The 15,435-nt window shown below is 39.7% G+C and overlaps 1 protein-coding gene across 1 annotated transcript; it reads right to left on the bottom strand.

Moving 5' to 3' along the window:
- Positions 1 to 299: 299 nt before the first annotated feature.
- On the bottom strand, positions 300 to 1,410 carry LOC123759265 (KRAB-A domain-containing protein 2-like). Its single transcript, XM_045744122.2, has 2 exons — positions 1,061 to 1,410; positions 300 to 816 (listed from the first exon to the last, which is right to left on the bottom strand). Exons 1-2 carry the CDS (start codon positions 1,408 to 1,410, stop codon positions 300 to 302), a joined length of 867 nt encoding a protein of 288 aa, XP_045600078.2.
- Between the last annotated feature and the right edge of the window lie 14,025 nt (positions 1,411 to 15,435).

Below are 15,435 nucleotides of genomic sequence, written 5' to 3'. Positions count from 1 at the left end.
CCCTGGAGAGGCCACTCCAGAGCAACAACCAGAGTGCAAATCCATAATCTCCTGAGACTGATGGATGCCTACTACTACTAGAATCTGGATTATGTAAACTCTCCTTCCAACACTAGTAAGCAATATTATTTAAGTAATTGGTAGCAGGACATAACAAATCAGATGCCCAATCTCCAGAGAGGCTAACATCATGGCTAAACATATCTTAGGTTCATAAATGTTAACAATGGATCATTAAGATGTCATACTGATTTGTAGGGTAACAGGTAGTTACAGACATATTTTTATATATATTTTAATCATTCATTAAATTGTGCAGTATTTGTTAATTTGGGTTCATTTCTAATTATTTCAATTCTAATTATTTCAAATTGTACGAAGGGAAGACCGGCTGACCAATCGCGAGTTCGATTCTCAGACATCCAACTCCCAAGCATTTTTGTAATGTCGCCGTTGGCCCGTTCTATGCTTCCCTGACTCTGGGGATGCCGGGGCTTACCGTTTATTAGGATTAACTTGGGCCATAATTCTGTCCGAAACTGATGAATCACTGCCGCCACGAATTCACGACCGTTGTCGCTTTGCAGATATCGAGGGGCTCCAATGAGCGTAAAGATATCCAGCAAGTGACGAGCAACTTCTATCGCCTGTTTAGAGCGAAGAGGTCGGAAAACTGAGAACTTGGTTAGATTGTCTTGGTAATGAAGAATGTAGTTGAACAGACATCCCCCATCCTTATGCATGTCAATCAAATCCATCTGTCCTCTCTCTCCGAAACTCTCAGACACGATGGGTTTAACTACCCCTTTCTTACGTCTGGGAACACGTTTTAAGTTGCAAATTTGACATAAAGAAATGAATAGTTTTCCTTCTTCTTGGGTTACGTTAGCAACCGTCTTGCTTACTTGAAAATAAGTTCTTTTTTCTCCCCCCATGGCAGACCGCGTTATGGGCGTCGTAATTTGTGTCATATAGTTGCCCCTGGTGTATAAATCTGCGGTATACACGTTGGGGGTCTAATGCGGAGGTTGCTGCTGCTGTTAATGTTGAGCTAATTAACTTGCGTTTCATTCCCCGCTTCAGTCTCTTCTCGGTTTCATCTACGGTGACCAGAATGTCTTCTCCGAACATGTTTTTCACATCGTATCGCGACAACAGATCGTATTCACGGGAAGTTTTTGTAGTCTTCTTAAGTTTAGCTGCATATACTTCACTAATGTATTTCTTTACCTTTTCGCAACTAAAAACCTTTCGAGGTTCCCCGCGTGGTTTTGACAACATTTGGTGTATCTGAAGCTCAAATTCTTGTTTGTGACGAACTTCTTCGTCTCTCTTTTCATTTTCACTTCTTTGTCCACAAGACAATAATGACGCTGGAGCACTTGAAGGTACTGATTCGAGTGTATCCATCGTGTGGGTATCTGATTGACACTGATATATATGACTGACCCCGCCTTATGTCGCTACTTCACTTTACCGCGGTCAGGTGACGATCGACCAATCACGAGCCTGCTTTCTTCGCTTAATGGGCAGTTACAATTTGTGCATACTTGGACAACTTGTGTACATTCGGCCAGAAACGACAGTGGCCTTGCTGAATTAACTGAGACGACATCCTTACATATTAGGCCAAATAGTGAGTTATGGCTATTAGGTACGACATATATATATATATATATATATATATGTATGTTGTAGTATGTGTATGTGTAGTATGGTGTAGTGGATACAGCATGCAACTGCCACCTTGTTGGCCAGTGTTCGAGTCCCCTGGTGGGTTGAGTGTCTAAAAAGTTATAAACTTCAGCTACTGGAATAGGGTAGTCTGTGCATAGTCTGTATGGATAGTCTGTAGGGATAACGTTTCTACTTACAATGACAAGAGATGTCGTACCTAGTAGCCAGAACGCACTTCTCAGCCTGCTATGCAAGGCCCGATTTGCCTAATAAGCCAAGTTTTCAAGAATTAATTGTTTTTCAGACTACCTAACCTAACTTTTTCGGCTACCTAACCTAACCTAACCTATAAAGATAGGTTAGGTTAGGTTAGGTAGGGTTGGTTAGGTTCGGTCATATATCTACGTTAATTTTAACCCCAATACAAAAAAATGACCTCATACATAATGAAATGGGTAGCTTTATCATTTCATAAGAAAAAAATTAGAGAAAATATATTAATTCAGGAAAACCTGGCTTATTATGCAAATCGGGCCTTGCATAGTAGGCCGAGAAGTGCGTTCTGGCTACTAGATATGACATCTCTTGTCATTGTCAGTAGAAACGTTATCCCTACAGACAAAAATCAGAAGATACAACTGACGATTTACTATAAAACCAGAAAAACGGCCAGCCTACTCATGAGAAACTCTCCAGACACAAAGAAGAACGCTTTAAAAGAGACCAACGTCGTCTATGCCTTCAATTGCCCTCTTGGGGACTGTAAACCTCAAAAAACCAGTATATAGGCAAGACAACAACATCTCTTTCCAGGCGTTTAACGATGCATAAGCGACAGGGCTCCATTAAGGAACATATAATCTCTTCCCACAAACAAACCATCACCAGAGAAATCTTAGCAAACAACACAGAAATCATCGATAGATACAGCGATAGCAGGCGGCTTGACATCTGTGAGGCACTACACATTAAGAAGTCAACACCAGCAATCAACAGCCAATTATTGCACAACTATATTCTACCCACTTCAAGACTCCGCTCCAATATAGAAGCATCAAGAAATATGGCCCAATAGGCCCTCTTCAATTACTTCCATTCAATACCCATTGTTTCGTGTTCTGGCTTGTGTTGAAAGTTTGTTTTCACCTCATCCAATACTGTTGTAACATATCACCTCACCCAAATGCAGGTATAAAAAATCGAAGTTGTTTAAGCTCTATTCAGTTATAGTTGTGTGTGTGTGTAAACTAAAGTCTTTGAAAATGTAATAAGTTTTACGAAACGCGCTCAAGTGTAGCGTCAGGCTAGAAAAAAAATTAATTTTGGAGAATTGATTTTTCAATTACCATCAACAGTGAAAAGAAACATAAGAAAGATCGAGAAAATTCGTGTTAGAATTGTTAATCTTACTTTTTCGGTCATATTTAATAATATATGTCTACAGGAAAGACTGCTATCAAAATATACTAATATATAAATATATATATATATATATATATATATATATATATATATATATATATATATATATATATATATATATATATATATATTTATATATATATATATATATATATATATATATATATATATATATATATATATATATATATATATATATATATATATATATATATATATATATATTTATATATATTTATATATATATATATATATATATATATATATATATATATATATATATATATATATATATTTATATATATGTCGTACCTAGAAGCCAGAACGCACTTCTCAGCCTACTATGCAAGGCCCAATTTGCCTACTAAGCCAAGTTTTCATGAATTAATGTTTTTTCGACTACCTAACCTACCTAACCTAACGTAACCTAACTTTTTCGGCTACCTAACCTAACCTAACCTAACCTATAAAGATTGGTTAGGTTAGGTTAGGTAGGGTTGGTTAGGTTCAGTCATATATCTACGTTAATTTTAACTCCAATAAAAATAAATTGACCTCATACATAATGAAATGGGTAGCTTTATCATTTCTTAAGAAAAAAATTAGAGAAAATATATTAATTCAGGAAAACTTGGCTTATTAGGCAAATCGGGCCTTGCATAGTAAGCTGAGAAGTGCATTCTGGCTACTAGGTACGACATATATATATATATATATATGTATATATATATATATATATATATATATATATATATATATATATATATATATATATATATATATATATATATATATATATATATATATATATATATGTCGTACCTAGTAGCCAGAACGCACTTCTCAGCCTACTATGCAAGGCCCGATTTGCCTAATAAGCCAAGTTTTCATGAATTAATTGTTTTTCGACTAACTAACCTACCTAACCTAACCTAACCTAGCTTTTTCGGCTACCTAACCAAACCTAACCCATAAAGATAGGTTAGGTTAGGTTAGGTAGGGTTGGTTAGGTTCGGTCATATATCTACGTTAATTTTAACTCCAATAAAAAAAAATTGACCTCATACATAATGAAATGGGTAGCTTTATCATTTCATAAGAAAAAAATTTGAGAAAATATATTAATTCAGGAAAACTTGGCTTATTAGGCAAATCGGGCCCTGAATTGTAGGCTGAGAAGTGCGTTCTGGCTACTAGGTACGACATATATATATATATATATATATATATATATATATATATATATATATATATATATATATATATATATATATATATATATATATATATATATATATATATATATATATATTTAACACTAGCTGTATCCGGCCACGCGTTGCTGGGGCTCAGCAACAGAAACCTTCCCCCTGTCTTCCAGTCCTACCCACTATTCACCCCTCCTCCATCCTTTTGTCCTCCCAACCATTCCTCACTCCTTCGTCCACTCGTCCTCCCAACGATTCCTCACTTCCCCGTCCTCTCATCCTCCTAAAAATTCCTCACTCCCCCATCCCCTCGTCATCCCCACCATTCCTTCCCTCCACCGTCCCTTTGTCCTCCTCACTATCCCCCACTCCACCGACCCCTCATACTCCGAACCATTCCCCACTCTACCGTCCACTTGTCCTTCCCACCATCTCCCACTCTCCTGTCCCCTTTTCCTCCCTACAATTTTCCATTCCCTTATGCCCTCGTCCCCACCATCCCCAACTCCCCCATCCCCTCATCCTCCCCCACCATTACCCCCCCTCCCCTGTCCCCTCGTCCTCCCCACCATTCCCCACTCTCCTCGTCTTATCCTTCCCACCATTCCTCACTCGTTCGATGCACTGCCAAATGATCTGATGTTCCCATCAGAAAACTTGGGAAAATCAAGTGATCTGATGTTCCCGTTATTGAAATATAAGAAAAACAGTTAAAAAAACGAAATGAAAAACAATGAAAATATTAACAAATGAACTATGCGCCTAAATGAACGGTATGGTAAATAACGCAGCTCAATTCCAATGCAATGTCACAGAAAGTAATTAAATCACAATGAAAAGAAATCAAAATCCTTGAAAATGCAATTTATCAATGAAATTGGTAACATTGAAATGAAATTGCAACATATTTAGTATAGCGTGTGTTGCTCTTACCCACAACAGATGGCACTGTTTCTTAAAAAAAAAAAAAAAAAAGGTTTTACATGTCACAGGTGTGGCATCTATCTTGAGGTTATCTTGAGATGATTTCGGGGCTTTAGTGTTTCCGCGGCCCGGTCCTCAACCAGGCCTCCACCCCCAGGAAGCAGCCCGTGACAGCTGACTAACTCCCAGGTACCTATTTACTGCTAGGTAACAGGGGCATTCAGGGTGAAAGAAACTTTGCCCATTTGTTTCTGCCTCGTGCGGGAATCGAACCCGCGCCACAGAATTACGAGTCCTGCGCGCTGTCCACCAGGCTACGAGGCCCCTATCTATAGTTATACTTACAAAATGAATGGTATGGTAAACAACACAGCTCAATTCCAATGCAATGTCACACAAAATAATTAAATCAAAATGAAAATAAATCGAAATCTATGAAAATTCAATTTATCAATGCCATTGGAAATACTGAAATGGAATTGTAACATAATTAGAATAGCGTCTGTTGCTATTATGTGCAACAGATGGCGCTGTTAAAAAAAAACATGTTTTTTCTCTCACAGGTGTGGCATCTAAATTGTGGGTATATAAAAACGTGCATATTCGAATAGAACATTGGGTCAAAATTTCAAAGCAATGGTGTAGAAATTTAAGATATTACAGCATGTGATTCTCTTACGTCCAATAGATGGTGCTGTTTTTCACGAAAAGCATGTTTTTTTTCTGGTATAGGTGAGGCATGTTTATAGTAGGTATATAAAAAGGCGCGCCTATTCGAATGCACAGTTGTGTCAAAATTTGAAAGTAATCAGTAAAGAGGTTTCTAAGATTTCCCTCACATGAAAAACCCATGAAAATCACAGTTTCTCAAAGAATTTTTTTTTTTAATCGTCTCAGACGTGATATCTATATACTTTGTATGTAAAAAACCCGCTAGAATGCGAATGGAACGTTGTGTGAAAATTTCAAAGCAATCGGTGAAGAACTGTCGGAGATTAGCAATTTTGAACAAACGAACATTTCCATTTTATTTATACAGATATATAAACGGGTACCACCTCTTACCTCTGGTGCAAATGTAGGGACCCATAGCCTCAGAGAAGAAAATAATGAGTACTCAGAGAAGACCTTATGGATCCTCACTGAACACTTTGATATTTTCTTCCCCTACCACCCCTATTCTTTTAGTTTGTGAGTGTATATTTATCTAACTTTATTTTAAAATTTCATTACACAAAAAAGGTTACAAAATTGGTTACATGCAAGGTACAAGATGTTACGACCCTACTGGGGCGTAACCGGGTTCTTTTCTGGTGTTATTAGAATTTGGGAATCCGGTCCCAAGTTAGTAGAGGCTTTCAAGGGATGTGTTCCGTAACGCAAGTTAACTTAAAGGGGGAGGGATACAAATGTTCTGATTTTTATATATTATTTCACCACCACCATAAATAAATATATAACAGTCACACGGGGTTATAAATACACTCTAATGTACAGAATTGTCTTCCTCCGAAGACACAGGATGCTCCACGGTGCTCACGATGAGTAGCCCTGGTTCTCTTCTTTGGCCCACGATGAATCCTCTTTGATTCTCTCGGCGAATCTACCCTGGCCACAGGCCAGCCAAATCACAGTCCCACTGGGTGCTCCGTCGTGGAGGCCTTCAACCACAATCCAGCCTGTAGCTGGCAGGTTCCGATCAGCTCCGCTGTGTAGGTCACTCCACGACCGATACTAGGGTTGCGAGCCCTAGGCAGGAGCCTCGTGTGATTCCGCTGATCACCCTCCTCTCTAAACACCACAGTGGCTAGTCTCTTCCACCAGCCAGCCCCGGATAAGGCGATTCCTGATACTGCCACGTCACAAGCAGGCTAACACTCAACATTGTTTGTCTGGGGGTGACTCACTGCTTCTTCAGAGCAAACTCGTGGAGAGACTTTGGCTGCCTGGGGTAGACTGATCCATCGTCCAATACAGCAGTCCCAGGTCGACTTTGTAATCAGACACGTCATTAGTACTGGGGCTAGGGAACCTCACTTATAGGCTTAGGCACAAGCGTCCACCTATCCACTCCATAGATGGCGTTGCTGTCTAAGCGCCACCTCACCAGAGGTCAGCAGCGGCTATGTTACGAGCTGATTAAGATGGGAATCCAGCACCTGTGGCCGGTATATCCCGTCCTCACTAGATGGCGTCGTCCATTTGGAGGGGGTTTCGGGAGCGGACTCACAGATGGCGTTGTCGTCACTGCTCCGTGCTACGACGCAGGACTCGGGTCCGTAACACAAGACTACTTATCACAAGTTGTATAGCTCCTCCAGCTCCTCAGATGGCAAGCAGGAACCATGGATGCAGTGAGTATTTCCTCTCTTGATCGCCACACTAAGGGGCTGAAAGAGAAAACTGGCGGCTCTAGGGTCTCTAGTTGTATCAATTAGCTTGGACCCCAGTTCCTTCAAAAGACTTGCAGCAGTTTTACCCCAGGCACCAAGTGTCTCTGAGGGAATGAGGACAAAATTGTAGGGGTGATCAAGGTCTCCATATTTACGTGACTTGGCTGCTTCCCGGTGATTGGCAGCACCTCCTATCTGTGCAGCACTGAGGTTAACATAGGTGTTGGCTAAAGTTGAAACGCAAGTGTAGTCCCACACCAACTGTCTACCATTCTTCCAGGGGTTCGCCGTGATCCCGTCTGGGTGACCGACAGGCTCATCAGAGTTGCGGGTCATTAGGTAACGGGGCTCTTTCTCTGCTGGACAACCGGCCGTGGTAAGGCTTCTCTTGATAATATCGTTAACCTCGCCGTGTCTTGCATGCCATCCTCCTGTCCTTTGGCAGAGAAGGCCATGCTGTCCGTACCTGTCAGCCACTGCCTCACCCCAAATACACCTGTATTCGGTGTGGATTTGGGGCAGCGAGGTGGCTCCGAGCACCGTAATTCGGAGGGCCTGCGGTGTTAGACGAGTTCCAGTTGCTTACATTGAGGTTGCTAATAGGAAGTCCCTTGCATGGGGAGCAGTATCAAGTGATGTTGTCGCAGCTTCTAGTAATGTCGCAGCTTCTTGGTCAGCAATGGGGCGATCCCAGCTGGATTGCTTATGGGCTTCAGAAAGCAGTGGTTGGGGTGCTGGTCCTGCGAGTGAGACCCATTTGGTGGTGCAGTCTGCAAAGCTGGGATTGTCGGAAAATCCGACACCATTTAATATATCATACAGATAATAGCTGTATTGTATAAACAAGTTACCCATAGAAAACGTAACTTGTAGTGGAATTACCGTCTATAGAAAACGGGATATCATCACCACATACTATTATAATTCACCAGCTATTCTGCTGGGAATTATTCTTAAATACATTAGTCTTTGGACTTTACCATCATAAAACATCTTATATAAATTAACTTAATTATCAATATTAAAGTAGAGTAAATGTGACCCTTCTATCACTTTCTGACATGTGGACAATGTAAGCCAGGCGTCAGAGAGAAGGAGGAAGGAGGGCAGCCATTGTTGTGTCACCTCCGAGACGTGTGGAGCAAATTTGGCTCCTATCATATCTGGACAATGTCGGCCAGGCGTCAATAGTATGGAGTGTTAGATGCAGCCATTGTTGATACTAGACCAGAGGCTCACACAGGAGCAAATTCGGCTCCTGTTAATTTTACTTGGACGTAGTGTTATGGAAACTAAAAGTGTACCATTATCAACACGCTGTCTACAAATTCAAGTTAAGTGTTCTTTCCGAAACCCATTATCTATCATTAGTGGCCATTAATGTCATTGGGTAGGGTTAGCCGGTTAGAACGCGAAATCGCCTCAAACTAAAGGTAATTAAGCCAGGTCTTTATTGTTCCATGTACTGTATAGTGTTTTCTCTGATATAGCTTGTCATATATAGGATTCTGGCTTCACAGCTAGCGCACTTTTGACAGGTCAAGACGAGGAAGATTTTGTGCACCAGTTACTGGGTGATGGAAGCTACCTCAAAGAGGATAATTTGGTGTCTACACCCTAGTTATACCTGGTGGACTAACCTGCTGTACTATAAGATAAGGAACCTCTTCAATGTATGTAGTTAATTCTGTAGTTTGATTGGCTGCATATATATATAAACTAATAAACCCCCCCTAATGTGTAGAGGATCGATTTGTGAGATTATAAGATTATTGCAGAAATACAGTCCACTTATCATTATACAAATTGCTATCGAAGTATATAAATTAACGTCTATATATATTCATATAAATTAAATAAATATAAATCTCACAGGTCGGTTCCCACATTATTTGGTCATCTTCGAACCGGATGACGGATTATTTGATCCTTTGAACCCACATTTGGTCATCTTAGTACCGGATGAACCAGTTAACCAGTGGATTCATTAAATATACTAGTGCAGTGTGATTTAAACAAAGGCCAGCCAGTCAAAGACAGCGCCTCGTGGGAGCTCACGAGCCCCGCTCAGTTCAGATCAGCCTTAGTCAGCGGTTTCATGCACACCGACAGAAATTTGGTGGTGTGTTATTTCGTGAAATGACAGCGCTAATATTGAAGCCAGCCAAATTAGTGACTGTGTCTTCGCGTGATTGTTCACGGATTTCGTGGTGTTACATTTCGTGAGAGATTATCTACGAATTTTGTGGACTTTATTTCGCGAGGTCACTAATAATATTTAATACTTCTAGATAATATTAGAAGTTTCATAGAGGCTAATTAAGAGGCTATTATCAATAATTGTGTATATTATTTCTCCAAAATAGAGAATTATTTAATATAAATTGCACTAGTGATCACAGTATAATATTTACTAATTGCCAACCCACAACAGGGTAGGATTTGACTAGTTGAACTATTATTGCTCATCCTAGTCCCATTATTACCATAGTCAGTTGTACTATATTGATTAACCTAACACCATTAATGAATGGTCCAGACCCTATTTTGGGTGTAATTTTTATCAACTCGAATTGAGTTGTAATATATAATAATTTACTTATGATCATTACACCTTTGAGTGATTAATTAGTGTCTCTACCATCCTAGGGTGATATAGAAGAGCTAACCTAAAGGTACTTCCAGTGACACTGGTTTATCACTCAAATCATTAGTGTGTATGATTGTATATATATAATGTGTATTAATTTTAAGTGCTAACCTCTAGTAGAGGTAGGATTATTGCCTAGTGAGTGCAGAATTTACCCTAGGCTACCATTAGTGTTTGTTCAGTATTATGAGCAGCCCAAGTACAAGCCCCACAAGGCTTCACCAACGAGCCAGTATGGATAATGCAGGGAGAATGAAAAGAACCCTTGCAGGTCTTAAAGGCCACTTAACAAGACAGATCAAGAAATGTGAAGATTTGTCACAACAATCTCAAGTTGATTATGCTGACCTGGAAAGCTATTATCAAGCAGCTGCAGGTAAATTTGAGCAAATCAAATGTCAAATAGCAACATATGTGGCTGAACTTGCCAATACTAATTTATCAGAAACAGAAATAGACGACATTATGGTTGATCTTGCGAATTATGAAGATCACACTCAGGCCACGTTACAGCCTTATGTCAAATTAATTGCCCAGAACAAGGCAACAGCAACAACAACAACAGTTGCATCTAATACGAGTCAAGCAGAAGCTCGACTCCATCCAATTAATTTACCCACTTTCTCAGGAAAAGATGAGGAAGATTGGGACGAATTTTGGAACAAATTCGTTGACCTTGTAGACTCAAAACAATCTTTACCAAAGAGTAGTAAATTCTCTTATTTGCAAGGTCAATTATCAGGTGAGGCTAAAACAGTAGTATCCCATCTGAGATTAACTAATGACGGCTATGATCTGGCAGTAAAACTCCTCAAGGATAATTATGCTGATCCAGAAGTAAGAACATCACATTTAGTTCATGAGCTGTTGCATTTACCCCCACCGGAGGCTTCAGCTGATTCACTCCAAGTCTTCAAGCTGGAGGTAGAATCATTGATCAATGCCCTCAGCCTGACAGCAGATACAAACGGGGCTGAGTGGGTCCTGAAAATAATTGTCCAGGAGAAAATACCTAGGGACATATTGAGACAAATGAGTGCTCATTACAATAAAAGTATCTTATCCATGAATGAAATATCTGAAGGTTTAAAGTCAGTAGTTCATCAATTACGAACACACGACAAATTAAAACCACCAAGTAAACCCTCAGAAACCAATAATAGTAAACCACAGAGTACCAAAGGTACTCCAAATCAATCTAGACAATATAATTCAACACCAAAGTGGAACAGTGGCAGTGTGGGCGTATATGCAGTGGGACCCTCCAAGCCTATAGTTACTGTGTCACCCAAGAACGTGACACCAAAGGGTACAGGAAGCTATGGAACATGTTTGTTCTGCAATGAGAAACATTCAATGTACCACTGCTCTAATTATCCTGATAGTGACGCCCATGTTGAGCGACTCAAAGATTTGCAACATTGCACGAGGTGCCTCAGGAAACATAACATCAACGACTGTGATACCCAGTTACACACCTGTAATAGGTGTAACAAAGGTCAGCACCATGCAGCATTGTGTAGAGACACCAAAACAACGTCTCCAAACCCCAAGGTGGAAGATAGCATTCCCACCACAGTACAGTACTGCAAGGTGCAACAAACAAAGAGTGTCCAATCAGCAAAGTCTAAAGGTAATACGACTTTGCCTACTGCCCAAATTACCATCCTGAATAAGAGGGCCAAGGTCCATACCCGAGGGTTGTTTGACCAAGGATCCCAGAGAACATATATCACTCAAAAGTTGGCAGATGAACTACAATTAAGGCCTGTAGCCCAGATGTCATTCAACATCTCAGGGTTTGTAACAGATGCAGGACCTCAGTCTACCAGGTGGTTCAACCATCAGTACGTTTAGGCAGGTACGTCTGTCGAGTACAAGCCATTGTGGTGGACAAAATACCAGTAGACCTACAAGTTCAAGGTCTGAGAGCAACAGCCAAATTCCTGAGAAATAGAGGAATAAAATTGGCAGATAATATTAAGTCTGATCACCTCACCGACTTCGGTCTCCTTGTAGGGACAGACTATTGTCATCGATTCATTGGTAGCCCTACTAAATATCAGGGTATAACCATGTTAAACTCTGCAGGAGGTAAATTACTCTCAGGCCCAGTATCAAGCCTGAGGAGACCTATGCCTGCAGATAAACAATACCAATAGAAATCTAAATTTGTCAGCTGATTATATTTCTCCAGTAGCATTATACTAAGGAGATTACAGCTGACTATACCAACAGAGGTTGATGTTAATATCATCATTTAAAGCTGGAGATGAGTTCATGAGGCTTCAGTGGCAAATCAGTGAAGAGTAGCCTAAAACAGCTACAAGTCACTGCGACCAATGTCACTGAACCCACTGCAGTCTCAGAACCATACTTTACTTTAATGATGGGCTATTCAATCTTCTGAATCAATTAACTAAATTAAACCCCAATAAATCTGATGACTGATTTGATACATTTATTATTTAATCAAGATGTATTCCATGGGCCTCAGTGTTTATATATCAGTGACTAGTTACCTGAACAAACTTCAAGTTATATCTAATGTCACTGATCTCACTGCAGTCCCTGAATCATACTTGACTGTAGTACTTGATCACATTCAGTCTTCTGGGTTAAATAATATGTAATTAGGCTTGAATATTAGCCTTTCAAGAGTTGACAGGGAAATGAAATCGCATTAGACTTCTAACCCCTGCAACTCTAGTACGGGACATCCGTCCTGTACGAACAGACACACAAATGTGTGATTACTAACTACTAACATCAAATTAATCTAATAATTCGAAGGAGGAGTATCGGTGTTCGTCTGTTCTAAATAGGACTTCGACCCGTGAGCAGCCCCTGGGGAATTATGTCGGAAAATCCGACACCATTTAATATATCATACAGATAATAGCTGTATTGTATAAACAAGTTACCCATAGAAAACGTAACTTGTAGTGGAATTACCGTCTATAGAAAATGGGATATCATCACCACATACTATTATAATTCACCAGCTATTCTGCTGGGAATTATTCTTAAATACATTAGTCTTTGGACTTTACCATCATAAAACATCTTATATAAATTAACTTAATTATCAATATTAAAGTAGAGTAAATGTGACCCTTCTATCACTTTCTGACATGTGGACAATGTAAGCCAGGCGTCAGAGAGAAGGAGGAAGGAGCGCAGCCATTGTTGTGTCACCTCCGAGACGTGTGGAGCAAATTTGGCTCCTATCATATCTGGACAATGTCGGCCAGGCGTCAATAGTATGGAGTGTTAGATGCAGCCATTGTTGATACTAGACCAGAGGCTCACACAGGAGCAAATTCGGCTCCTGTTAATTTTACTTGGACGTAGTGTTATGGAAACTAAAAGTGTACCATTATCAACACGCTGTCTACAAATTCAAGTTAAGTGTTCTTTCCGAAACCCATTATCTATCATTAGTGGCCATTAATGTCATTGGGTAGGGTTAGCCGGTTAGAACGCGAAATCGCCTCAAACTAAAGGTAATTAAGCCAGGTCTTTATTGTTCCATGTACTGTATAGTGTTTTCTCTGATATAGCTTGTCATATATAGGATTCTGGCTTCACAGCTAGCGCACTTTTGACAGGTCAAGACGAGGAAGATTTTGTGCACCAGTTACTGGGTGATGGAAGCTACCTCAAAGAGGATAATTTGGTGTCTACACCCTAGTTATACCTGGTGGACTAACCTGCTGTACTATAAGATAAGGAACCTCTTCAATGTATGTAGTTAATTCTGTAGTTTGATTGGCTGCATATATATATAAACTAATAAACCCCCCCCTAATGTGTAGAGGATCGATTTGTGAGATTATAAGATTATTGCAGAAATACAGTCCACTTATCATTATACAAATTGCTATCGAAGTATATAAATTAACGTCTATATATATTCATATAAATTAAATAAATATAAATCTCACAGGTCGGTTCCCACAGGGATCATGTATCCCTGCCCGTTGACCTAGGTGCTCAGGAAGGATTTCCTTCACCAAGTTGACAGACGCCACTGAAGAGGACAGAAACGCTGGTACCACAATTTGTGTTGCTGTGCGCACGCCCAGGCCCCCGAGTCTTACAGGAAGGGAGGCCTGTTTTCACTTTGAGTCGCTGAGAGAAAGGTTGAGGACCTTTATATTATTATATAAAGAGGAGGTTATATATATATAAATTATATATATATACATTATATATATACATATATATATATATATATATATATATATATATATATATATATATATATGTGTGTATATCACGAAAATAAACACGTGATTAAGAATGTGACAATGTCAGACCACGGAGGAAAATGAAACAGGAATATCCTTAAGTACTTTCGTATATTAAATACATCTTCAGAAGGAATCATTCCTTCTGAAGATGTATTTAATATACGAAAGTACTTAAGGATATTCATGTTTCATTTTCCTCCGTGATCTGACATTGTCATATATATATATATATATATATATATATATATATATATATATATATATATATATATATATATATATATATATATATTGGACGAGATATATATATATTGGACGAGACAATCGGAATGATAGCCGACAGAGTGTATCGTGATCCAGCCTGTACTCCTCTTGACATGCCAGAAAGTATTCTGAGGAAACTACTCCAAGCTTGTACTAAAGAGGCACCCTTCTTGAGCCCGGATGGGCACATGTATAAGCAAGTAGATGGGGTCGCCATGGGTTCTCCCCTAGGTGTCCTGTTTGCAAACTTCTACATGGGTACCATCGAGCAAAAAGTCTTAGTCGACATGAACTTGAAACCGGCCATATACTGCAGGTATGTTGACGACATTTTTACACAGGTACTTGATGTCAGACATCTGCAGGAGCTGAAGGAGGCATTTGAGCAGAGTTCCGTGCTGCGTTTCACTTACGAGACGGAAAAGGATGGGAAGCTGCCTTTTCTAGATGTAACAGTCATGGAAAAGGGCGGAGGTTTCCACACTGCAGTCTACACAAAGGAAACAAACATAGGAATGTGCCTAAATGCCAACAGCGACTGCCCTGACAGGTACAAGAGGAGTGTTGTTAACGCATACGTCGACCGTGCTCTCAGCCACAGCTCAGAATGGAAGCAAGTCGACGAAGAACTCTGTAGGGTA

This window comes from Procambarus clarkii, chromosome 32 (genome assembly GCF_040958095.1).
Source record: "Procambarus clarkii isolate CNS0578487 chromosome 32, FALCON_Pclarkii_2.0, whole genome shotgun sequence".
In the NCBI taxonomy this organism is placed as follows: Eukaryota; Metazoa; Arthropoda; class Malacostraca; order Decapoda; family Cambaridae; genus Procambarus; species Procambarus clarkii.
Note: the sequence above shows the minus strand (reverse complement) of the source record. Positions and strands in the feature narration are given on the sequence as shown.